The sequence below is a fragment of the Microcebus murinus genome, chromosome 9 (genome assembly GCF_040939455.1).
Source record: "Microcebus murinus isolate Inina chromosome 9, M.murinus_Inina_mat1.0, whole genome shotgun sequence".
In the NCBI taxonomy this organism is placed as follows: Eukaryota; Metazoa; Chordata; class Mammalia; order Primates; family Cheirogaleidae; genus Microcebus; species Microcebus murinus.
Window position 1 is genome coordinate 98,561,853 of NC_134112.1, and position 26,414 is coordinate 98,588,266.

The 26,414-nt window shown below is 43.3% G+C and overlaps 1 protein-coding gene across 6 annotated transcripts in view; it reads right to left on the reverse strand.

Annotated features, from left to right (window-relative positions):
• PRKAG2 (protein kinase AMP-activated non-catalytic subunit gamma 2) overlaps window positions 1-26,414 on the reverse strand; it is a 248,261-nt gene that overhangs the window by 17,715 nt on the left and 204,132 nt on the right. For 4 of the 6 annotated variants that reach the window (XM_076006742.1, XM_012786215.3, XM_012786217.3 and 1 more), the window contains 3 exons: window positions 12,311-12,420; window positions 1,597-1,678; window positions 138-196 (listed from right to left, as the gene is read on the reverse strand). In XM_076006742.1, coding sequence (XP_075862857.1) covers window positions 138-196; window positions 1,597-1,678; window positions 12,311-12,420 — 251 coding nt within the window. The remainder of the gene's footprint in view (window positions 1-137; window positions 197-1,596; window positions 1,679-12,310; window positions 12,421-26,414) is intronic. The other 2 variants (XM_012786213.2, XM_076006743.1) reach the window with 1 other exon arrangement.

Here is a 26,414-nt window from a genome sequence, read left to right on the forward strand (position 1 = left end):
CGGCCATCACCACCCCATACCCAAAAATGAAGCCCCTGCATCTTAAAACACACACACACACCCCCACACACACCCCTATGCACATACACAGACATATACAGCTCCATTACTGATGTTTAAGTACTGCTGCCACTTACCATAGGTGATTTATAGTATCTATGTAGTATATTTATGAAATCTGTAATTGTTAGCATTCCTGGAATAAAGAATTATATGTTAAAAATAAAACTATGGAAACATAAAATAAAAATTTCAAATGACAAATGAACCTACATTTGCTAGAAAACTTTGTAAAATATACTTTGAAGATACCAACCAGAGTTTAACATAGTATTTAAAACTACTAATGTGTTAATTGTCTACATCAAACTAGATACACAGATTTAGCTGAAATGAGACCTGACAGTAAGTACAATGGAATTAATCACAGTATTTGGCAAATCAATGAGAGAAAACTTACTAATTGTTATAAAATATTTAAAAAGAATTGCAGCTACATGTAAATAATTTATTATAAAATACTTTACAATATATAAGATAAAGTATTCCATGAGTTTTAGAAACATAACACTTCTGGGGCATTTGGACTGTCTCCTGAGCAGCATTATAAAAACAATGGTTTTGACAGTCACCATTTATTGAGTTTGTAGTGCCAGACACTAGGACTACAAAGATGAAAAAGAAAGGAACCTTTTCCCTGAGGAAATGATAACCTAGAAAGGGAGGCAGTCATAAATGGGTGATCTCAAAATATAATGCGATGAATACTAAGAGAGATAATATCACTGTCTACTATGGTTTCTAAGATGAGAAATGATGGCATTTAAATAGTTTTAAATGACATAATATTTTTTTATTTTTTTTGAGACACAGTCTCACTCCATTGCCTGGGCTAGAGTGCCGTGGCATCAGCCTAGCTCACAGCAACCTCAAACTCCTGGGCTCAGGCGATCCTCCTGCCTCAGCCTCCCGAGTATCTGGGACTACAGGCATGCGCCACCATGCCCGGATAATTTTTTTCTATATATTTTTAGTTGGTCAATTAATTTCTTTCCATTTTCAGTAGAGACGGGGTCTCCCTCTTGCTCAGGCTGGTTTGGAACTCCTGACCTTGAGCAATCCACCTGCCTTGGCCTCCCAGAGAGCTAGGATTACAGGCGTGAGACACCACGCCTGGCCTGACATAATATTTTTAATAGTGTAATAATGATTTAGCAAAGACATCAATTGTGTTTACATCATTTCATTTGCCCGCCAAAAAGGTGTGCGAGGCTGAGCTGAGCTGGCAGAGCAGGGGCGCGAGTGGCGCGGGGGCTGCTGGGAGCCGCGGCTAACGCCTGCTGCCAAGGCGTCCTATGTGGAATTTTTCACTGGGCTGGCAAAGACACCAAAGCTCCTTCAGAATGCCAAATCAGTTGTTAAATAAAAGAAATTCAACCAACAAACAAACAAAAGGCACCCCACAAAAGTACAACAGTTCTCTGTAATCTGGTAACACGCCTGCCGGGTGAATTCCCAGCCAGCACCTACTGAAATACTTTGGGCTTTCTGCCTCTAAGGTTTCCCGTTTAGATCCCCCAGGCCCGCGCTGCTTACCTACAAAACTCTGTTTTTTGCTCTCCCACAGCGGGGCTGCTCGGACACCGTTGGCTACCAAGGCAAAGAAGGCCTTTTTAACCTGAAGAAAAATAAGAAACAAAACATACCTTTAAAGTCCATATACCGCATTTCCCCGAAAATAAGACAGGGTCTTATATTTATTTTCCTCAAGAAGACACCCTAGGGCTATTTTCTGGAGATGTGTTTTTTTTCTTAAGTATAGTACAACAATCTACATTTATTCAAGTATAGTTAAGCCATCTTCTTCTGGAACATCATTGTAACTCTCCAAACCCCAAATTCCATCCTGAATTTCTTGCGACTCTATTTCCTTCAGAACCATTGGCCCCAGTCTCTCACGACGAGCACTAGAGCTCTCATGGGGCAGAGGAGAAGGGCTGCTCGTCTTCTTTCCCGCTCCGCGACATGCACGGGTTGTGCAGATTCGCTGCATAACCTCACCCAGCACTAGGGCTTATTTTCGGGGTGGGGCTTCTATTGCGCAAATGCTTAGAAATCCTGCTAGGGCTTATTTTATGGGTAGGTCTTATTTTCGGGGTAACACAGTATACATAAGGAATAAAAATACCTTCAACTAACATAGTTGATCAAATCTTATCAGTTATCTTCAATGATAAATTTTGTAAGTTTAAAGATAATCTAAAAATAATGGAATTTATTAACATTAGCAAAAATCTTTTTTATTATACCTAAAGGCATATAAAGATTAGAGGTTTTTTGAAACTGAAATAATGCAATTAAGTTCAATTTTTCTTTTTGCACCTAAAGACTCTTGTATACATAGACTTTATGTAATTAAAATGATACAAAAGAATTAAACTTCAAAGTCTAATTTCTCCTATATGTGGTTAATAATCCATTTGAAAACACTGAAGTTGTATCAAATTACTTGAAATAAAAATTCATTTTTAATATGTCCAATAATGAGACAAACAGGCATACTTTCTCATTTCCTCAAGATAGAGAAAGAAACAGATATGAAAGCTACCATATACTTGCACCTTTGTATCTTCGAGAGACAAACATGTGCCTATTATGCCTTGGGCACTGTTCAGAGTACATTAATACATGCTATCTCATTTAACACCCATTAACAAATATCCTTGGAGATATCACAAATTATCATATCTGATGCTTTATTAATAGCCAAAAGCTCAATGCTGAAAGTGATCCTCTAAATTCAGATAGCAAATAAGAAGAGGGAAAATCATTCAACCATATTACTAACTCAAACACAAATGAAAACAAATTTCAAGTATCATTTATACCTGCTAAATATGCCAATATTTTTAAGTTACAGCTCGTAATGCAAGGGCTGTCATAAAACTACTGGTGGCACCATAAACTAATAAAATAGAATCTGGACCACAGCTTATATCAAGAATCACAAAAATAAGGCTGGGTATAGTGGTTCATGACTGTAATCCCAGCTCTTGTGGAGGCTGAGGTGGGAAGATCACTTGAGCCTAGGAGTTTGAGACCAGCCTGGGCAACATAGTGAGACCAGGTCCCTACAAAAAATTAAAAAATTAGCTGAGCATGGTGGTGTGTGCCCGTAGTCCCAGATACTCTGGAGGCTGAGGCAAGAGGATCACTTGAGCTCATGAGTTTGAGGTTGTAGTGAGCTATGATCCTGCCATTGCATGAGCAACAAAGTGATTTGTATAATAACTTTTTCTCTTTTGAATTATTTTAGCAGTGGGATTCCTGAATCAAAGATGTTCAATGTGGCATTATATCTAATCTTGAAAACTGGAAAAATATCAACCCCCTCCAAACAAAAAAAACCTGTTAAATAGTAGCATACCAATGGAAAAAAAATATCAAATGGTAACTAAAATAGTATAATTATGAAGACGATACTGAAGTAAAAAGTTTATGACAGTGAAAAATGTAGATTGTAAAGTCATACACCATGATACATAAAATATATGTTTAAATAGAAAAGATCAAAGGGAAATAAACAAAAATTTAAACTGACATATTAAGGAGCTGATATAGTAAAATGTGTATTTCTTTTTAAAAAGGTTATGTTATGGTATAGTTTTTTTTGGTTTTTTTTTTTTTAGCTAAAAGAAAATAATTCTCTTCTCACCCCCTATATCCACAAACCCCTTTTTAACTTAATAATGAAAACAAATAGGTAAGAATTACAGGACCCTAGAGCAGATTCTAGGATTAATAATTCAGCAGCTGTTTATTCCTTTGTGAGACATTTTGCCTTTATGTGGAATTGCTCAGGTACCTGCATGGTTCACTGATACAAGAGTAGAAGGACTACGGGTGGGTAGGGGCTTCTCATCAATTATTTTATGTACTTTCCTTAACCCAGCCCAGCACTGTGTCCTGAATACAGCAGGGATTCTAGATACTAGTTAAAGGAACTGGTAAAGAACTAAGAAGAGGTGGTAACTAGAGCCGACCCAGGGACCTGGGAGAGAAACAGTATCTAAATGGCATCCATAAACTGATGAAATATTTTTGAACCACACCTTGTATCAGGAATCATAAAACTACCCATAGTCATTATGTAATCAAATGGCATCCAGGGAAGGTGTGCCAATTTGAATGGTTTGCTATTTCTACCTGGATGGTACTCTGGGAATCCTTGATTGTGATCCTAGAAGATATTATAAAAGAATATGGTGGAAAAGTCACATATAAATAGATTTTAAAACATGCCAAATACCTGATTCGCTTATTTTTCTAAACTGGTTGGAACAGGATGGGAATGGGGGCATCTTTTAAAACCACAAATTGCTTACTGTCTTCTTCAAAATAACAGATTTAGCAGAGAAAAACCAATATTAAAAACATTCATCAGGATCATTCGTGAAACCCTAAGTAACTACAGCTACTGAAAAGCTATTCCAGAAAGTTCCAAGTCTGGAAATAGCTGAAATAATAATGAAATAGCTGAAATAGCTGAAAACAACTTAAGAATGGTACAAAAGATAGGAAACATGATTTGCAGGCAACAGTGTACCAATGCAGGAAGAATTCAAGGAGCTACCACTGCTGAGGGAAAAGAAGTACATGAATTAAGCACCACATTTATTCTGGAATTTTTCGGAGGGCATTTCCCAAATCATCTTCAAACAGGTAAATTTCAACAAAAACCTGAAATCTGTCAAAAAGAATCAAATAAGCCCTGGGTAAGAGAAATACAAAGAAAACCATATCTATGCACATCTTAAACAAGATGCTAAAAACCAAAGGCAAAGAGAGAAAATCAGCTAGAGGAAAAAAGACACATTAATTTTCAAAACAGCAACAATCAGACTGACGGCGACTTTTTCAATAGAAACTAACTGAAAGAAAACTTCAAGACGCTAAAAGAAAAAACCTGCCAACCTAGAGTGCATATCCAGTGAAACATTCTTAAAAAAGGGTTGGCAAAATAAGTCTTTTCAGATAAACAAAAGCTGAGAAAATTGTAGTCAACCAACCTGTCCTAGAATACTTAAGGGTATTCTTTATGTTGAAGGAAAGATTCTAAAACTTCACAGAATCGCAGGAAGACCAAAAGAGAGGACAGGTATGTGGGTAAACAAAAATAAATATTGATCCTTTAAAAGAGTAATAATATCTTAAGGGGTTTACAACACACATAGAAGCAAAATATATTAACAATAATGGCACAGAGGGTAGGAGAGGGTTAATGGAGTTAAACATCAATTTCTTGGGTTGTTTGGGAGATGGTAAATGTATTATTAAAAGATGGAAAGTAGTAAGTCAGAGACGCTGCTGTAATCTATAAGGTAGGCTCTAAAAGATTAATAAAAGAAAGTATAACTAAAAAGCTAGCAGAAGGGAAAAATGAAATTAAAATACTTTATTAAATCAAATGAAGATAAGAAAGGGTGGAGCAAAAGAACAAATAACAAATAGAAAAGAACACACAGCAAAATGGTAGACATAAACCCAACTATAGCAGTAACTGCATTAAACCAAATGGACTAAACACTAATAAAATGCTATTTTAGGCATTTATTATATGATTTAATTATGATTGTCTATATTTATACAAATGTTGTATAGACCCTTCTAAGTCCTGGGGTCCTATGAAGGAGAGACTTCCTTCGGTGAACACATTTCTAGAAGCTTCTGGAAGAGACTGTTATATCTAGGGGACCAGTTAGCTTCAAGACAGAAATGACTTAGCACAGTGAACATCCACACATGAGAGCACCTGGTCAAATGGCGTGGTAATTTTAAAAAACAAGAAAGAAAGTACTACTATTGGTTTGCTGTTTTCTCTTTCATTACCATTATTAAAAATCACATTGTCTAGACTAGCTTCAGCAACAAAATAGTTTTTGACTCTAACACAGAGTGTAAAATAAATATCCTTAACTCTATACTGAAATAAATGACTGAATAAACAAATAAACCAGGGAGAAGAGACAAATCTCCCTTGCGGAAACATCTCAACCAGCATACCCAGATGCTCAGCCCTCAAGGAGGTGAAGCCTGACTCCCCACTCCCTGAGAGCTGCTGTGCAGTCCCTCCTTCTAGACACTACAGTACGGAAAGGAAGGAAGGAACGAATCATCTGATGGTGGGAACACCGGGCAGGCGATGCCCAAGTGCAGAGTCACACAGACAGCACCTTGAGACGGCGCGATGAGGAGGGCACTGCTCTCTCCGGTCTCCCTCCCCAGACGTGTGCCCCAGTCCGAGCAGGAGACAGCCCTCAGATAAACCTCGGTGGAGGGCAGCCCACAAAACATCTGGCCAGCACTCCTCAAAACCATCCCGTTGTCAAAAACCAGTCAAGTCTGAGGAACTGGCACAGCCAAGAGGAGCCCAAGGAGACGTGACCCCCTAAATGTACAGAGTGACAGAGATGGGGTCTCTGAACAGAAAAATGACATTAGGCGAAAACGAAGGAAATCTGCATAAAGCACTGTCTCTGGTAAATAATAATGTACCCGTACTGGTTCATTAACGGTGACAAATACATACCACACTAATGTGAAATGTCAGACTCAGCTGGGCGTGGGCACATGGGAACTCTGTATTGTCTTCACGTTTCTGTACATCTCAAACTCCTCTAAAACAAAATGTTCATTTCAAAAAAAAACAACAACGTGATTGTTTGTAGAGCTAAAAATAATCACATAGCCATTGTGAGGGAAGGCCCAGATAATCCTCAATGCTTTTCCCCTCAATCCTGGGATATGAGGATTCCATTATGCAATTTTATTTATCTTGCAGCCTCTCCTCATTCCTGAGGCATCATCTTTTAGAGTTGCTAACTCATACTATTTTTCTCTGAACTACTGGGCTTACTTGGCAGGGGATGGGCTGTGTCTCCTCCTCTACGGTGCCAGGTATTGAGTTCCAGTCTCTCGGCTCCAAACCCGCCCTCTAGCTGCTCAGTGATGCCCGGACTTTGCCGGCCACGTCCCAGCGTGGCCGGGCGGCTCTGCTTCGGGCTCCAGCAGGAAAGGAGGCTGGCAAGGGACTTGCCACTGGGGCAGGGAGAAGGGACTTGCTTCTTCCTTGCTGCCTGGTGAGCCGCACTTGGGTGCAGCCTTAGCAGGTGCCTGTCTCTCTCCCGCAGCAGCGGCGGAATCCAGTCCGCTGTTTCCATCATGTGCAGAATGGGCTTCCTCCAGCCATCCTGTCCCCACCCAGAGATACAAGCACCCGCCAGAAGGCAGGCCCAGGGCCCCTCTGACCCCAGTGGCACCTCGGAGCGCATCTGAGTCCCTCAGAGACACAGTAAAATGTGGACTGCTGGCCCTCACGCCCAAGTTTCTGATTTAGTAGGTCTGGGATGGGCCCAAGCATCTATGTTGTTGTTCTCAGCGTATGCTGAAGTTGCTGGCCTGGGAACCAGACTTGGAGTAATCTTTTCACTTACCCAATTAGCTTATATCCCATTACTATTTGCTTATATTAATTTTTTGTTCAGATAACTGGTGTGGCTTCTGTCTCCTGATTGGACCCTGAGTGACAGAGAAAGTGGCACCAGGGGTGGCTCCAGGAAAGAGGATTTGGGATTGGTTTCCTGTCCTCGGGCTCCGGTGGGAAATCAGATTCCTGCAATCCAGGGTAAGCTGTGGCATTGTGACTAACAAACCGTCATCTGTGAGTGTGATGACACTGGGTGCCAGGGCCCAAGTGGCTGCTGTACCGGCCGTGGAGGCAGAGCCCAGGACCGCAGGACGTGGTGTGGGAGGAGCCCCGTGAGTGCTGGAGCACTCAGAGAGCCCTGCAGGCTCAGTCAGAGAACCAAAGAGCCTCTACGGCAGCCCTAAGAGAATCTCTTATTTCTTGTAGCTACAGGGCTGATGTTTCCAAAATCAGGCTCAAAATGTAACTGCAGGATGTAGACAAGACCGTATGAAAGCCAAGCACTGATCTGGAAGGAGGGGTCCTTTGCACCTGGCACAGGGACATCTGGTTGGACTCAGACAAAGCCAAGATTCCTGAATTCCGGAGTTACTCTGGGCCTCCCGTGGCAGTAGGAACAGCTGGCTATCCAGTGTCTGAGAACCACCTTCCTTTGCCTGAAAGCCCAGTGACGGGCTTTCCTGGGGTGACGCCCGCACGGGCCTCTCACTCTCCCCAAGGCAGCCCCAACCTGCCTTGTTGCCCTTTGACCTGTAACAGAGGGGGGGGACAGGTTTCAGCACGCAGCAGAGGAGGAAACATTATATACGGGAAGAACTGTAAGATCTTGCCAGTTCATATCTGCAGAAAACTAGGAAGCATCTGTGGGAACAGGTTCTAACAATGTTAGAGGAGGAATTTAACATGGATTTGGTAGAACTGATTGCTATAGGTGGGCTTTCCAGAACATTTTCATTCACATTGAGCGCACGCAGCCAGCAGTGGCTCTCCCCGCTCGTCTGGTGGCCTGACTGAGATGCAGGGCACTGCTGAGGCCACGTTCCAAGAGGCTGAGGTGCCAGGATGCTGGTGGCGCAGGTGAGAAGAGGGAAAATGCACAGGCACAGGAGATTCGCCACGTGCAAGCTGCACACTCAACGCTCAGAAGACACACACCCCCTGCTGGGCCTCTGAGGAACGTTTAAGCAAGGGGCTCCCCTTCGCTCTGTGCCCGTAGGCCAGGCACATGGGAGGACACGGCGCGCGGGCCAGCCTCACCGATCTGGATGGGAATGACATGCCCTGTAGCGAGGGCAAGTGCTGGTGCTTCTGCCCACAGCAGGGCAGGCACATATGCCATCAAGGGCAACCCAGAGGAGTGACAGTGAGAATGGTCTGACCCGCAGGGATCACTGGTGGTGGCTAATCGATTGCTGTTCCTAAAAAAGGAGTAGCTGCACAGCCTTCTAAAATGAAACCTCAAGTGTAGGGGTCAAAAACCCGGCCTGAAATGTCAAACTGCAGAGGGGTCCTCTGGCCGGTTTCCAGACCGGAGCCAGCTCGCAGAGTGCACAGGAGCAGCCCTCAGCAGGGCCCCGTGCATCCCGTGCCTCCTCCTCTGAGCCTTTTCCAAAGGGACTTGCGAAAGGAAGTGCAGGCTTTTCAGGGCTCCTGGACACCAGCTCTGATTGGACACTGAGTCCTAGAACCCTAGAATCTGCACGCCACTGCAGTCTCCTGATCAAAGTGGGGACTGTGGCCATCAGGTGACACAGTCTCAGAGTCTTAGCTCAAGTTCAAATCATAGGGTGCAGCAGGTCCCACCCTTTGGTTATCTCCTCAGTCCTTTTTTTCCCCTCTCTTATGATAACGTTGGTACCAAGCCTCAGTCCTTTTATTCTTTTTTTTTTTTTTTAAGCAATTTTTTTTTTTTTTTTTGAGACAGAGTCTCACTTTTGTTGCCCAGGCTAGAGTGAGTGCCGTGGCGTCAGCCTAGCTCACAGCAACCTCAAACTCCTGGGCTCAAGCGATCCTCCTGCCTCAGCCTCCCAAGTAGCTGGGACTACAGGCATGCGCCACCATGACCGGCTAATTTTTTGTATATATATTTTTAGTTGGTCAATTAATTTCTTTCTATTTTTAGTAGAGACGGGGTCTCGCTCAGGATGGTTTCGAACTCCCAACCTCGAGCAATCCGCCCGCCTTGGCCTCCCAGAGTGCTAGGATTACAGGCGTGAGCCACCGCGCCCGGCCCTCAGTCCTTTTAAAAAAATATTTATTTTATTTAGAGATGGGGTCTTGCTATGTTGCCCAGACTGGCTTTGAGCTCCTGGGCTCAAGCAACCTTCCCACCTTGGCCTCCCGAGTTACTGGGACTACAGGCACCACCACATCCAGTTCTCCTCAGTTCCTGAGTGTCTGACTGGAAACAACACACCTGACAGCTGGCAGCATCCTCCACTGGCCCTCTGACTCACAGAGTCCCCAGGCTAGCAAAGCAAATGCAGTGGGGGAAGTGCAGAGGCTGGTGCCCGTGGAGGAGCCTGCGAGCAGGGGCTCACCTCCACAGCCCCAGGGAAACTGCCCCTCTGGCCTGTGGCTGCATCTCTGAGAACTGCAGATTACTGCAATGTGTAGCTGCAGCGGCTCTTCCTGATGTAGCATCTTGGGGGACCTGAAGCCACTGCCCAGACATATACTCTTTTTCTCTACACCAACTTACAAGGGCCCCTAGGGGCAGTCTGCTTTATTTGGCAACTGCACATTTCCCATGTCACAAGGTTCTTCACGCCCTGCTCTGTCTTATTGTGGTCCGCAGAGAAGCTGATCGCCCTCACCTTCTGTGCACGGCCACACAGGCCCACTGTGCCAATGGCATGTGCTGGCTGTGCCCGATGGGCAGGAAGTAGCAGAGCTTTAGACGACTCTGTGAGACATGCAGACCAGAGGTGAGGGACAGACCCCACAGAGTCAGGGCTCTGACACCTCGGAACGGCCTGGAGCACTGGAGAGACCCCTCCACGGTGAAATTCAAGTTCATGCTCTGCACATTGCCTGCCAGCACACAACACTGGTAGGTCTTTTGGAAGCAACTTGCACCACATTTGCATGTGTGACTTCGACCCATGTACTGAGTGACTCTAAAGACCCCAAAACAACCATGCACTCCCCTGCAGGTAATTATTTTCCTTTTGGGAGACAGTTGCTGGCTTACTACTGGGCACTGGCAGAGACTAAACAACTGGCTGTGAGATGCCAAGTGACCATGCAACCTGAGCTCCCATCACACGCGCAATGCTGTCTGAACCCCGAGCCAAAGGCTGTGTGTGGACATGGCATTCTCCCAGCAGGTGGAGACGGGGCTTCCCCAGGCCTGTGAAGGACAAGGAAGCTGCACGAGCAGATGACACAGCTGCTCTGATGCTGGTGCCCACACCCTCGCCTCCCTCCCTCCATCCACTTCCACAGGTTCCAGGGAGATCCTTGTGAAATGCTGACTGGCAGGGACAAAACTGGGCTTGGTTTACAGGTGCCTCTCCTGCCAGGCTGGTCCCCACTGGCACTATACAGTGCGGCTCTCGAGGACACTGGTGTATAACCCCCCCCAGTGGGCAGAGCTTCCAGCTGTACGTTTGAGCTTTATCAGCACTGAGATGGCCAGACAGATCGACACAATTGGAAAATGAAACTAAACAAAGCAGAACCATTCTTGTCTTCCTGTGAGTACTATGTGGCGGGCACAGAATGCAAGCAAAGTGGCTTGGAAAGCCCGGGGAGCCCTCCAGAGGGTCCGCCCCGTGTGTGGGGGCGGAGGCAGAGCACAGCTGGGAAGAATAGGGTGGGGGGACTGCAGGGCTGGACGGAGCTGGAAGAGCTTGGGCGGATCAACCAATGCAGAGAATGGAAGAGGCTGGGACACACTCAAAGGTCCTCACAGGCCAGAGTCCCTTGGGCGCCAGGCCGAGCCTGCCCTCCACCACGCCCTTGCTGGCTTCCTCCACGCCTGTCCTCCTCCCATCCCTTCATGGTTTCTCCTGGGAGCACATCCGTCACAAGCCACTTACCTGTGAAGTGCTAGCTCAGAATCTTCTTTTCAACTGAAGACAATCCTACCAGGTTTGTTAATTTGTATATAATGATTTATATAGAAATAATATACTAAATGTATACGTGCATATATGTGTATATCTGTGCACACACTTTTTTTTATTACATTGAATGTAGTTTGATCATTCTATTGAGTGTATTATTCAGGACTTTTCTTACATGATCATAAATCATATTGATTATATAAAGCAAACTTCAATAAGCACAATTAAATACCAAAATGATCAGGTTCAAATTTTTTGCAAAATAAAGTTCTTTCTCAAGAGATTATCCACCTTAGTAATGTTCTTCTTTTTAGCCAATATTATTTCAAATCTATTTATTATGTATTCTACTAAATAACCAAGAAAAGACATGTGGATATACTGAGGGAGGCAGTGTAGTTTAATGATTAATGGCTTAGGCTCTGACACACATTGGATAGACTCGTGTTCAAATTCCAGACCCCATCATATACCAGCTCCGTGGATTAAGTCCTTCAACTCTAGATTTTGTGGATTAAGCTTTGTGACCTAATCTTAAACTCTAGAATTTCCTCATCTGTAGAAAGAGGACAGTAATAGCACCTTCCTTATAAGATTGTCATGGAAATTGAGAATTCAGACAAAACCTCAGCACAGTGTCTGATAGGTGAAAAGGACTCAATAAATGTCTGCTGGCATTGCTGGATTTAAATTGCCGTATAAAGCAGCCATCCAAATACTATACCAAAAATTCATGAAAATAGGGTACACTTACTTGTAATGTAGTATCGAAGACAACAAGCTTTGAACTGGTGGGAACGATGTCATAACACTTGTGTGACCTCATGAACCGCATGTAAACACCACTTTCTGAGTCTTCTACTGCTAAAAGGAAAGAAAAGGCAAAATGTCAGTGATAAAAAAGAGCTCCCTCAACTCGATGAAGAACATGTAAGTAAACCTACACTAACAGACTTAAAATTTGAAATGTTTTCCCCTCAAGGTCAAGAACAAGGCAAGGGTGTCGGCTCTCACTAATTCTACTCAGCACTGTACTGAAGGTTCTGGCTGGTGCAATGAACACGGCAAGGGAAAAAATGAAAGCACAGCATACGTGTTGAAAAGGAAAACAACAAACTGTCTTTATTTGCACATTGTGATTTTTCTACATAGAAAATACAAAAGCATCTAGAAAAAGTTCCTAGATCTAAAAAGAATGAGTTTAGCAAGGTCACAGAATACAGGGTTAATAAATCAAAAACAGCTATCTGAATGGGAAAAAGTTGAAAGTATTCCCTTTAAGATCTGGAACAAGACAAGGATGCCCACTTTCACCACTTCTGCTCAATATAGCACTGGAAGTCCTAAGCCGGAGCAATCAGGCAAGAGAAAGAAATAAAAGGCATCCAAATTGGAAATGAAAAACTTAAATTGGTCCCTGTTTGCAGATGACATGAATTTATATATACAAAACCCTAAAGAATCCATCAAAAAACTGTTAGAACTAAAACAAATTCAGTAAAGTTGGAGAATACAAAATCAATACACAACTATCTGAAATAGAAATTTATGCATTCATTCATTCATTTTTTAGAGACAGGGTCTCCGTCTATTGTGTAGGCTGAAGTAAAGAGAAGCGATCATAGCTCCCTGTAATCTCAAACTCCTGGCCTCAAGCAATCCTCCTGCTTTAGCCTCCTCAATAGCTAGGACTATAGGCATGTGCCACTGAGCCTGTCTAATTTTGGTTCTTTTTTTTTTGTAGAGATGGGGTCTCATTACATTGCCCAGGCTGGTCTTAAACTCCTGGGCTCAAGTGATCCTCCCACTTTTGCCTTCCAAAGTGCTGGGATTATAGGCATGAGCCACTACGCCCAGCCTGAAATAGAAATTCTGAAAACCCCATTTACGAAAGCTACGAAAAAAAAAATACTTAGGAATAAATTTAATCAAAGAAGGTAAAAGATCTCTACAAATGAAAACTATGAAACACTGATGAAAGAAATTGAAGAAGACAAAAATAAATGGAAAGATATTCTGTGTTCATGGACTGGAATAATAATTAATAGTGTTAAAATGTCCATACTACTCAAAGCTATCTACAGATTTAATATAATCCCTATTAAAATACTAATGACTTTCTATATAAAAATAGGAAAAAGCAATCCTAAAATCTGTAAGGAATCACAGAAGACCCTAAATAGCCAATGTAATCTTGAGCAAAAATAACAAAGCTGGAGGCATCACACTACTCTGATTTAAAAATATACTGGAAAGCTATAGTAGTCAAAACAGCATGGTACTGGCATAAAAACACACACACAGACCAATGGAACAGACTAGAAAGCCCAGAAATATATCTGTGCATTTATAGTCAATTGATTTGCAACAAAGATGCCAAGAACTACAACTATCATGTGATCTGGCAATCTCACTATTGGGTATATATCCAAAGGAAATGAAATCATTGTATCAAATAGATCTTTGCACTCCCGTGTTCACTGCAGCACTATTTGCAATAGTCAAGATATGGAATCAACCTAAGTACTTATCAACAGATGGATGGATAAAGAAATGTGGTATATATACACAATGTAATACTATTCAGCCATAAAAGAGAATGAAATTCTGCCATGTGACAACACAGATTAAACTGGAGGACATTATATTAAGTGAAATAAGTCAGGCACAGAAAGACAAATATACCACATGATTTTATTATGTGAAGTCTAAAAACACTGATCTCATAGAACAGTGGTTACTAGGAGCTGGAGGGATGGGGGAAGGTTGGTTAGTGGGTACAAAGCTACTGTTAGAGAAATAAGCTCTGGTGTTCTACTGCAGAGCTGGACAACTAGAGTTGGTAATAATATATTCTATATTTCAAAATAGCTAGAAGAGAGGATTTTGAATGTTCTTATCACAAAAAAGTAATACATGTTTAAGGGGATGGATATGCTAATTACTCTGATTTGATCATTACACAATGTAGATATGTATCAATGTAGATATCACATTGTATCTCCATAAATATGTACAATTATTTGTCAACCAGAAATAAAACTTAAAAATATATAAAGGAAAAAAGTAACTATAATAAAGCAAATGCAAATAGAAAAAGCCAAAAACAAAGTTACTGTCTTTCTATATACTAGCAATGAACAATTGGAAATTAAACATTTTTTTAAAAGGTAATATTTACATAAATGCCATACGGAAACATCAATCTACACAAGAGAACAAAAAAAATGGCAACTATGTGGACACATATAAAAATGCCTTTTTAAATTGTTTAAATCTCTATAAAAGCTAACTGACAGTTTAAACAGAAACAACACAATGTACCGTAGGGTTCCCAGCATATTCCCGAGTAAACTGCATGGCCCCACCACCCAGCCAGCTATGCAGAAATCTACATGTTCTCCTGGCCATCGTTCTCTCCTTGCAGTGTACCATGGCGCCCTGTTGAACGTGTACCCCAAATCTCTCTGAAACCCACCATTTCACTGCCTCCATGGTCCCCCCTAGCTCCCTCACCATCCCTTTACCTCCAGGCTCATTTCCTCTGGCAGCTGTCCACTCTGCACCCAGAAAGATTTCACCAGATGTAAATCTAATCCTGTCACCCCCCTGCTGAGAATACTTTGGTGGCTTCCATCTGCTTTAGAGAAAAGACAAAAGCCTGGAAGTGGCCTCCAGGACCTGAGGGGCCAGGACCCCCACCCCGAGCTTGTTTTAACAGTAAATGTCCCCTCCAGAGTTTTCTGTAGCCACAGTGTCTTCCTCTAGCCCTTCGCCATAGCGATGCTCTCCCTTCCACGGCGGCTTCCTCTCCCTCAGTGCCTTTCCATCTCCTCGTGGCCCACAGTTAACTCCTCCTTCATTAGACCTCAGCTCCAGGACATGACCAGGAGGTTGTGGAAGCAGAATCTGAACTTGATGCCTCTTGATCTCAAAGCTGTGCTCTCAGCCAGGATGGTCTCCCTCCTTCCCTGGGCCTGCAGGACCCACTCTCCCCGTTTTGCCAACCTAAGTCCTCCCTAGCTTCACGAGCCCCTCAAATGACACTATCTGCAAGAGATTTCTCCGACAGCTCCATTCGGCCCACACTGCTCTGTGTACTTTAGGAAGATGTGCACTACTTGGGAAATATCTAGGAATAAAATTTACTTTAGTGTATATGTTAACTAGCACTGTAAGTGTTAACAGGGTGATGCTAACCAAGTTCCCTGACTGTGGAAAGGAGCCTCCACGACTCTATATTCCTGCTGTGGTGACCTATGCTGGCTGGTCTGCCAATTCCACGTCAAGCTCTGTGGACCACTCCCAAGTCTATTTTCCATTCTGACCCTTCTTCAGGATATGACAATTCATAATTCAGACTTCCATCGTTCCAGTCACCTCCTGGACACGTCCCGCTCAAGTGTCTGCCCTCCTGCTGGGAAACTGAGTCCTGATGGCTGAGGGTCGCACCCCTGCATCTCTATGTCTGGCTTCTCTGCAACTTCATTTTCCCACCTGTTCTCACGACCAGGCAGATGAGCTCCCTGCTAAGTCCCTGTGGTCTCCAAGCTCACCTTCCTGCATTTGCTCATTTGCTATAATGTTAATGTCCTTATCTACTTTTTCTTGTCCGACTTCAACCCAATCTCAAATGCCATCTTTTCCCACAAAATAAGCAAACATCTGAGTCCTCACAAGGAAGCTGATATTACGGTAAATCACCTCATTTAGTTTATGTAACAACCTTTGGGAACATGCCTTAATTTCTTCACCTTACCTCTGAAGAAACTGAGACTAGGAGAAGCCACATCACTTGCCCAAAGTCAGACAGCAAAGAAGGGACCCAGGTGGGATTTGGAGCTCTGTCCCAAGCTCCGAACGCTCTTCCACTGAACCCTGGTGCCTGACTCACCAGTGTACGCCGCCCCCCCACACGCTGGGGAGGGCTGCCCGAGTCCCAGGCTTGTCCTGGTGTGCAGACACACAGTGAACACATGGCCCTTTCTCCACCCTCAAAGCCCATGCGCTCGCTGAGGGTGAGTACTCCATCACTACGATCGCCCGGGCAGGCAACCGATCCTGACTTGGAAAGGGGAAGGAAGTCTAAAATGGCTTTCTATCTGTTATTTCTCATCAATTATCACCTGTATCTCATTAATTAATAGTGACTGTATATTTCTAACATTCTTTTCCTTCTTGGATGATAATTTCTTTGAATGCCAGGACTTACTCACCTAATCCATGAATTAATTCAGTCAATAAATATTTATTGCACATTGTCTTAGTGTGGCACCCTCCCCCCAACCCCCCCCAAAGCTGACCCAGAGGACCAGGGGAAATTAGGGAAGGAAAAAAAATGCAAACAAGGGTACGGCAGTAAGCAGGTCATAGCTTCGTGCCACTGGAGTGAAGCTTTGAGGAAGGCGCCCCCGAGACTGTGCAGACCCCAGAAGGATCGTGCAGGGACCCCTCCTGCCCCTTGGGTTAAGCGTTATTCCTGCGGTGTCACTTCTGGCATTTCTGCCCATCGCTGGCATCTCACATCAGCATGGTACACTGGTCGCAATTAATGAACCAACAAGACATTAATGAACAAATTATTAACAGAAGTCCCCACATTATTCAGATTTCCTTAGTTTTTCCTTAATGTCCTTTTTCTGTCCCAGGATCCCCACCAGGATTCTACAGGATAGCCTGTCAGTTCTCCTTAGGTACCTCACAGCTGTGACACGGCTCTAAAGAGAACTGGTCAGGTACTTTGCCCCCTGACTGGAATTGTCCTAAGCTTTCCTCACAATTAGACTGGGGTTATGGGTTTGGGGAAGATCTACAACATTTTTAAAAAATGTAGCCAGGGGTGGTGGCGCACATCTGTAGTCCTAGCTACTTGGGAGGCTGAGGTGGGAGGATATCCCCAGCCCAGGAGGTGGAAGCTGCAGTGAGCTATGTTGATGCTACCGCACCTCAGCCTGGGCAACAGAGTGACACCCTGTCTCAATCAAAATAGAATAAAATAAAAGGCATAATGCCAAATAAAATGTAACATCTGACCAAAGTAAAATGTTAAATACTTAAAACAAATTATAATAAAATTTCTGTTGATTTGGAATAAGGATTATAATAAAACATCAATAACAGAAGCATTAGCATTTTAAGTTAGGAAAATTCAGTAAAACATTATACAATGTTCCTTTTTTTGTAGTGCTTCTCTTCTCTTAACATAAACTTTCTGAATGTAAGTGCCATCATTAGTATTATTCACATTATGGTGAAGTCTCAAATTGCACTTGGAGGAAAAAATTCATCGAAATAGAAAAAAAGAGTAATTTGAAGTTAATCTCCCACCCAAAAAAACCAACCAACCAAACAACCCACCAAAATTATTCAACAACAGGTTGTCTGGAATGCATTATTAAAATTCCTGAGAAGGCAAGAAGTTCAAACTCTAAATATTCAAAAGGTAACTGGAGTTAAGATATTATCACAATGTTCTGTTCTTGCTTTTGTTATTTTATATGTTACTGGACAGAGGCATAATTACGGAGGATCACACTGGCACTTGAACTACTGTTCTACCAGAGGAAGGGGCCTGTTTGTGGAACAACGCTGAATCTTACCGCTCTTCTACTAGCCCGCCACCCCAGCATCACCAAGGGAGTGGCTGAGGGGAACACTGAGAAGTAGCAAGTATATATCAAAGTGTCTAATTTATAAATGTTAACAAAATGTTAAAAATATAACATCCAAGTTTAACAATTATAAACACTAAATAAGAATATGGGGAAGTAAATATTTTTCTTTCTAAAAACAGATCTGATTACATAACATGCTCGGCTTAGTAACTTCTGACGTGTTCTCACTGCCTACATAACATACCCCATCGTCATTCAAGGCTTCTAGAAATCTAACTCTAATACACCCACCTGCCTCATAACCTGCGACGTCCCCTAGGAACCTCGTACACTGGGATCCTTTCGGTATTTCCTTTTCAAAGGACGTTTCTGAACTGTGGGAGGGTCAGTGTTGAGAACGTGTCCCTCAAGCTTCTGTTCTGTGCCTAGGCACACTGCTGTGTCTTCCGAAATAGCACCTTCTCTGCCACACCATGGTCAACTCACCTTCCTTAGTGGGATGAATGGTCCTCCCCACCCCTGCAAAGATATGTCCCCTGGAAACAGCAGAATGAGACCTTATTTGCAATGAGGGTCTTTGCAGATGTAATTAAGGTGAAGATCTTGAGATCATCTTGGCTTAGGGTGGGCCCTAAATCCAATGAGGACTGTGCTTAGAGAGAAGAGAAGACAGAGAGACAGAGGGGAAGGCCACAGGAAGACAGAGGCAGGGACCGGTGTGACGCATCGGCAAGCCAAGGGACCCGGGAACTGCCATAACCACCAGAAGCGAGAGAGGGGCGTGGCACAGGTTCTCTGCACAGCCTCCAGCAGGAACCAACCCTGCTGATAAACTTCTGTTGTTCCCAGCCACCAAGTCTGTGTGGTACTTTGCTATGGCAGCCCCAGAACACCAACGGACCTTCAAAGCTCAGTTCAAAGGCCACTTCCTCCCTTAACACCTTCCTCTAGAGACCCTAGTTCCAACACGCCCGTTGGTGCTTTGTGAGTAATTCACTTTTAGGCGTCACAGGCCTTGCCCTAAAGTTACAGGTCTGGCTCTTCCTTGAGACCGGGAACTTTTGGAGGGCAGTGGACTGCTGTTCTTTATAATCCCAGGCACCTGGAGAATTTCTCATAGACACTAGGCACAAGTAACTGCCTGCTCAATTATATGTCACTGGAAGATGCCCAGGTCAAATGTGAGAGGAGCGAGTATAGACCTGAGACAACCATGTTACATTTCTGTCCTCAGAGAGAAAAACGATAGCAAACAAAGAATACGGGTTTAAAAGAATACTGGCAAATTTAGATTTAATAATAGTAAAAACCTATTTATATATCTTTATAAAATTAAAGGATTCGAGAATGACTTTTTTGTCAAAGAAATAATGCACCTATAGAAGTGCTCCATGTAATTTTTTATTCCTTTTTTTTTAGAGATGGGGTCTTACTATGTTGTTCAGGCTGGCCTTTAACTCCTGGGCTCAATCGACCCTCTTGCCTCAACCTTCTGAGTAGTGGGAACTATAGGCTGGGGCCACTGCACTTGGCTTGTAATTTTTTTTAAAAAGCAAAACAGCCTTGATCTAAAAAGCTTTAAAATGCTTGCCAAGTATGTTTTATACTGAAGCTATTTTCTAATTCTATTGGACAAAAGGATGCATTAGATTGAATGAGATTGCAAAAGACCTTAAAATGTTCATATTACCATATACATATTTATTTTTTAAAAGCCTACAAATACAGCAAACAATTTAACAAATCATGTTTCAGAGATAATCACTATAGTCATGAATTACTTTTTCTGAAACCTGTTTACATAGAATTTTAATTAAGAAAGAATGTGTAAAAAAATATGTTGTAAGACAGGGATGCGTCTTTGGTTTTCTTGGTCTTAATTATATGAATATGAAGAGAACAGACTATCACTGATAATTTGTTAGTCAATCAAAAACATTAAAGGATAATTTAGAAGCTAGATACCAGTATGAAATAGCTTTACTTAGACACCTCAATCAAATTAAGAGGATGGGAGACAAGACAGAGACTTAAAAGTGGATTTCAAGGTACCCTATTTATGACGATAGTAAGCACTGATCTACTACTAACTGGACAGTTTCCATCAATCCACCCTATGTGTTCTCCCCACTAATACTGGAAACACCAAAGCAAAGCGGGTGAACTACAAGACCCCAGGAAGCAGGACCTGTTAAGGCATTTGCTGTCCAGCACTAAGCTCCACTTATTTCTTAGGGTCACACCCTGTCATTCTTGTTTACTCTGGAAGGAAGGTTGTCCCATTACTCCTGCGGATAGTCACCCCACTTTACGGCCGGGGTTGATCTCAACTAGAAAAGGAAGCTGTCATGTGAGACGGAAAGAAGCCCCAAGCCACCGCTTGGTCCCTGTCTATGATCCCTGTCTATGATCCCTGCAAGCTACTTCCCACACCCTCGCAGCACGTCCACTCTCCCGCGGTGAGCAGCGTGAAGCTGCCGATCCAGCCCTATCACCCGTGCAGCGCGCTCTACCACTGAGGTCTCCGCCGCCGACTGCCACCGCACGCTCCTCATTTAACACATCCACACTTACGGGGACTGCTGCTTACCCTCCTGCCTACGGAATTCACTGTGCGCTAACACGGTGCGAGCATTTTCAATTCAAAGTTGTAAAAATGGCCAGAGACATTCAGCTAAGAATTTACCTTCGACACTCTCTGCTTTTATCCTTAAGGCAAAGGAGGGAACAGCGAAGAGCAGCCTGGAGGGTGGTGAACAGGGCGCTGAGGTCTGAGTGCAGGAGGGGTGCTCCCATCCGGACCCCCAGGGACGAGGAAGTGCCGGCTGATCCCTTGCACCCAGTTACCCTTCCCTCTGCGCTTTATACCCACCCTGTAAATAGCTTTGTGTGAGGAGGCAAATGTACACACTGCCGAGAAAACGTGGGTGGTCCTCTAAATAAGGGGGGCAGAAAAGAGTTATTTGGGAAGAAGAAAAAGCACAAGCAAAGATCAAGGCAGGCCGGGCGCAGTGGCTCTAGCCTGTAATCCTAGCACTCTGGGAGGCTGAGGCAGGCGGATCGTTCAAGGTCAGCAGCCTGAAACCAGCCTGAGCAAGAGCAAGACCCCGTCTCTACTAAAAATAGAAAGAAATTAATTGGCCAACTAAAATTATATACAAAAAATTAGCCGGGCACGGTGGTGCATGCCTGTGGTCCCAGCTACTCGGGAGGTTGAGGCAGGAAGATCACTTGAGTAAAGGAGTTTGAGGTTGCTGTGAGCTAGGCTGATACTACATCACTCTAGCCCAGGCAACAGAATGAGAGACTCTGTCTCAAGAAAAAAAAAAATAAAATAAAAGATCAAGGCAAACGGTTTGCCCAATTAGTTTAAAATGAGTTGCAATAAATGCCTAAGGAACGTCACAACAGACAAAGCAGTGACCTTGACATTACATGTGGTTTCTTCCCATCAGTGTTTTCAAATGGCTTCATGTTTAAATTGAGATTATAATTAAAGCATCCACCACAGCCAAAGTTTCCTTTTTCAGGAAACAGAGCCCAATTACTGAGATGAAGCAACAATGACGGTCAAGGGTCAAGGTAACTCACCGGGAGAGAGCGGCAAGCACCACAGAGGCAGGGGAGTCAGGAACGCTCCCGCTCCCGGCAGTTCTGACAGGTGGAGCACCTCTAATCGGAACACCTGAAATCCGAAATGCTCCAAAATCTGAAACTTCCTGAGTGCCAACATGACACCACAAGTTACCACCCCAGAACACATTTCTTTCTCACTGCATTAATGCTATGTCATTTTTTTGTTTGTTTGTTTTACTATGTTCTTATGTGTGAATGAGTATAAGAAAATGGCTGCTCAGCAGCAGCACATAGATTCAGAGTCTGGATGGCGGAGATGCCAACCAACCACAGACGGTCCACACAGGTGGCTGAGATGATGACACCTTTGCTTTCTGATGGTTCAATGTACACAAACTTTGTTCCACACACAAAATTACCCAAAATATTGTATTAAATTACCCTCAGGTTATGTGTATAAGAAACATAAATGAATTTCATGTTAAGATTTCCCCAAGATACCTCATTACAAATACATAAATATCCTTAACTCTGAAAAAAATCCAGAACCCTTCTGGTCCCCAGCGCTGGGATAAGGGAGACGCACCTGCACCAGGAACCACACAGCTGCAGCCCTGCCTACTGACACCAGTGTACTCTCAGCAACTTAAAGAAACTCTATCCCTAGCTTATTAAGGATTTTTTAAAAAGGAACATAAGCTGAATCTGACTAATTGCTACTGCAATATCTACTGAGATGATCTAGGTTTCTCTCCTTTATCTGTTACTGCTGGATCTTGCTACATTGGCCAGGCTGGCCTCAAACTGCTGGGCTCAAGCTATTCTCCCACCTTAGTTCCTGAGTAGCTTGGACTAGATTCCTTAGCAGATGTCTTAACGCACTGAAGAACACTTGCATGTCTAAGATAAGCCCTGCTTGGCTACAATAGATTAGGCTTTCAATACTGCACATGGCTCAGTTCGCTAGTTTTTATTTAAGAGTTTTGCCCTTATTTTAAATGTAAAATTCATCATTTGTCTTGTTCTTTGTGTGCTATCTTCCTTTTGATTTCAGGATCAAGCTGGCCTCACAGAATGAGTCGGGAAGCTTTCCATCTTTTCCTAAGCTCTAAAATAATTTAAATAGTCAAGGAATTAACTGTTCCTGAATTCATCCATTAACAGGCTGAATATTGTGCCTCTTTTGTGGCAGAAGAGGAAGAATAAGACCTTTTAATTACTGTTTTTTAAAAAATAGCTTTAAGGCTGGGCGAGGTGGCTCACACCCGTAATCCTAGCAACTGGGAGGTTGAGGCGGGAGGGTCGCTTGAGGTTAGGAGTTCAAGATCAGCCTGAGCAAGAGTAAGACTCCCTCTCTAATTAAAAAAATAACATATACACACACACACACACACACATATAAACAACAGCTTTAGTGAGATATAATAATTCACATCTCACATCCATACATTTCACCTATTTATAGATGACAATCCAATTAATTACTTTTAAATTTTTTCTATGGTGATTGATAAAAGGTATAACTAGGAAAATACAAATTGGTAAAATTTATTCAAGAAATGATTCAGGCCGGGCACGGTGGCTCACGCCTGTAATCCTAGCTCTCTGGGAGGCCGAGGTGGGCGGATTGTTTGAGCTCAGGAGTTCGAAACCAACCTGAGCAAGAGCGAGACCTCATCTCTACTATAAATAGAAAGAAATTAATTGGCCAACTAATATATATAGAAAAAATTAGCCGGGCATGGTGGTGCATGCCTGTAGTCCCAGCTACTCGGGAGGCTGAGGCAGGAGGATTGCTTGAGCTCAGGAGTTTGAGGTTGCTGTGAGCTAGGCTGACGCCACGGCACTCACTCTAACCTGGGCAACAAAGTGAGGCTCTGTCTCAAAAAAAAAAAAAAGAAATAATTCAAAAATTTAAAAAAATTCATTGATATATTTGGTTTTCTTTAAAATTATTTTTTAAATCTCTATGTTTATAGTTAGGAAAACTCATTTCTAGTGCTTTGCATTTTTACTCAGTTTTTCCTTGAACAGACTTGACAAAGGCTTACCCGCTTTACTGCCTTCTCCAAGAAGTAAGCTTTTGTTTTTATCGAGCAAGACTGCGTTTGTATTTGATTTCATTGATTTCTGTCATTTCAGTAGATTTTTTGGAAGGAAGAGAGATAAATGAATATATTCAGCAAACCATCTGGAGCAGCAGAGCATTTCAATCGATTTGTGCAGTGAATTCAAGATGGGAACTTCACCCAAGTCCCCACAAGTGTCCTGCAGTTTGAGATTCTGACAAAGGCTGTTCCGACTCCCACAGAAACATCAGAGTTTCAGTGCACACATAAATGTGTACACGTCTCTGGGGCTTGGCAATACAGTGGATTCTTCTGTTGCGAGCCCTCTGCTGTCGTTAACATGGCGTATCGTTGTTTTTAAAATACGTGTAGGCACTATTAGGAATTACTAATTCAAATCAAAACATGAAAAAACAACTTGCAGTGTCGAGGCCCTTACTGGCTCGCAGGCTCAGGTGCCTTCATCAGGTACGTCCGGTAGCAAGCAAGGTGCGCACTCCAAGTTCCAAGGGGCGGCAGTGCAGAAGAAAGAACAGGGCAACATCTAGACCAAACCTAGATCAGAACCGTCATCAGCTTCCTTGTGACCTGGAGCAAACTGCTCCCCTTGAGTCTGAATTTCCCCATTTGTAAGATGGGAATAATACCATCTTTCCTGCAGGGCAATTCTGAGGAAAGGGGACAAATAAACATCCGTTCACAAATGCTGCCAGCCGCGTTTGGCAAACACACGTGAATCCACACGAGGAAAGTCTGACAGTATGAACAGCCAGGGCTGCAGATGCACCAACGGTGACTTCGACTGTTACATTTTTGCTCGGTTGCCATTTCTGTCCCTTCTAGTCATCATCATAGTTACTAATTATGGAGACTATGCCATGGACCAGGCACTGTAGTGAATGTTAAGCTCATGTTACTTAACTCACATGTTAAGTAACTGCTGGCTGGGTACTGTTATTACTCCCCAGTAACACATGAAGAAACCAAAGCTTGAAATAACTTACCAAGGTCTCACAGTTACTAAGACTTTTGAAATGGACTCCGATCTGGCTCTGACTCATGCTCTCAATTACTATGAGTGTGATCACATATGCATGTAAAAGGGGGTCACACCATATGCATACACCTTGAAGTTATAGAAATCAATGTGAAAAGCAGAGCCAAGGGCACAAACATTAAGATGTGTACGTGCATGTTCTTGAGGTCTTGATGGAACATTCCATTTCAAAGAAAATGTAGAACATGATCGATAAATACCGATTCATTCTTAGCAACTTATTGTTAGTTACACACGACCAAAGTACAGCCTAAAACAAAATGAATTAGCACAACGTCCAGAGACCTTGGTGACATCACGCAAATGCAGATACACAGGAAATAGAAAGCAGCACATTAGGCAGATTAAAGAGTGACTAGAATGTAGCCAAAAGGTTCCTAAATTAGCTCCTACACCCCCCAAAATCACTCTCCTCCTTTAGTATCAGAGATAAGTCAGACTCCTTTCCCTGCCCCCCCCCGTTAGCTCAAGCACAATCACTGCCACGAAAGCAAGCCCTAAAAGGCTTTTCCCTCACACACCACACCCTGAGCAAGCCATCCCATTCTATCTGCTTATTGCTGCCTTTGAGTTTATTACTGCATGTAATAAATCCTGATGTCACAGGTGGAGAAGCCTTTCACACTCAGGGATACACCTGAGTCATCTTCACTTCTTCTATTTCTGCATTCTGTTAATGCCTGCTGCCCCCTTTTTAAGGGGGGGGGGAGTCTTACTCGAATCCCAGGCTGGGTTCGAACTCCTGGCCTCACGCAGTCCTCCCCTCCCCCAACCTCCTGAGTAGCTGGGATTATAAACATGCGCCTGTCATTGCTTTTTGCTTAGAGCACCACTGACATGGCAAATGGATTTCCTCTCATTTTTATCATGCCTTAAATATAAAGGCCTATTTCTTTGTAAGAAATAACATTAACTACCTGAAGTACACTGAGCCTATGTGTCAGAGTAAGCGGTAAAGCTCCAAAATGCACATGTTCATGTGTGTAACAAATATTTACCGAAAACTGTATCTTATTCACCCGAGTATCCTCAAGGCCGGGTGAATACCAGGTTCTCACTCTCAGGCTGCAGAGGGCTTAGGCGTGAGTGGCACAGAGACAGCGAAGGTGTCTTTCCTGGCAGGACCCACCAACTGCACGGGTTGCCAGGGATGCGGGAAGGCCTCACTGGGGCTTCTGGAAAGGCTTCCCTGCAGAAGTGACATTAACCTGAGGCTTGAAGAAGGCAGGCAGGTGGCCACGGGGAGAGGGAACATCGAGGAGAGGAACAGCCCCTGTGAAGTCAGTTGTGAACAGCCCCTGTGAAGTCAGTTGTGAGTCCGGTTTGAGGACCTTGAGGTCAGAGTAGCTGGGGGAAGTGCAAGGAGGGAAGAGGTCGGAGATAAGGCTGGAGAGGAGGGGAGAAGGAAAAACAAACAGGGTACGTCAAAGGCAGGCTCAGAAATCTGGACTCTAGCCTTAAGGCAAAGGAAAAGCAATGAAGGCTTTTAGGCAAGGAAGTGACAAGATTAGATAGATGTTTTTAGAAGTATCTCTAATTGCA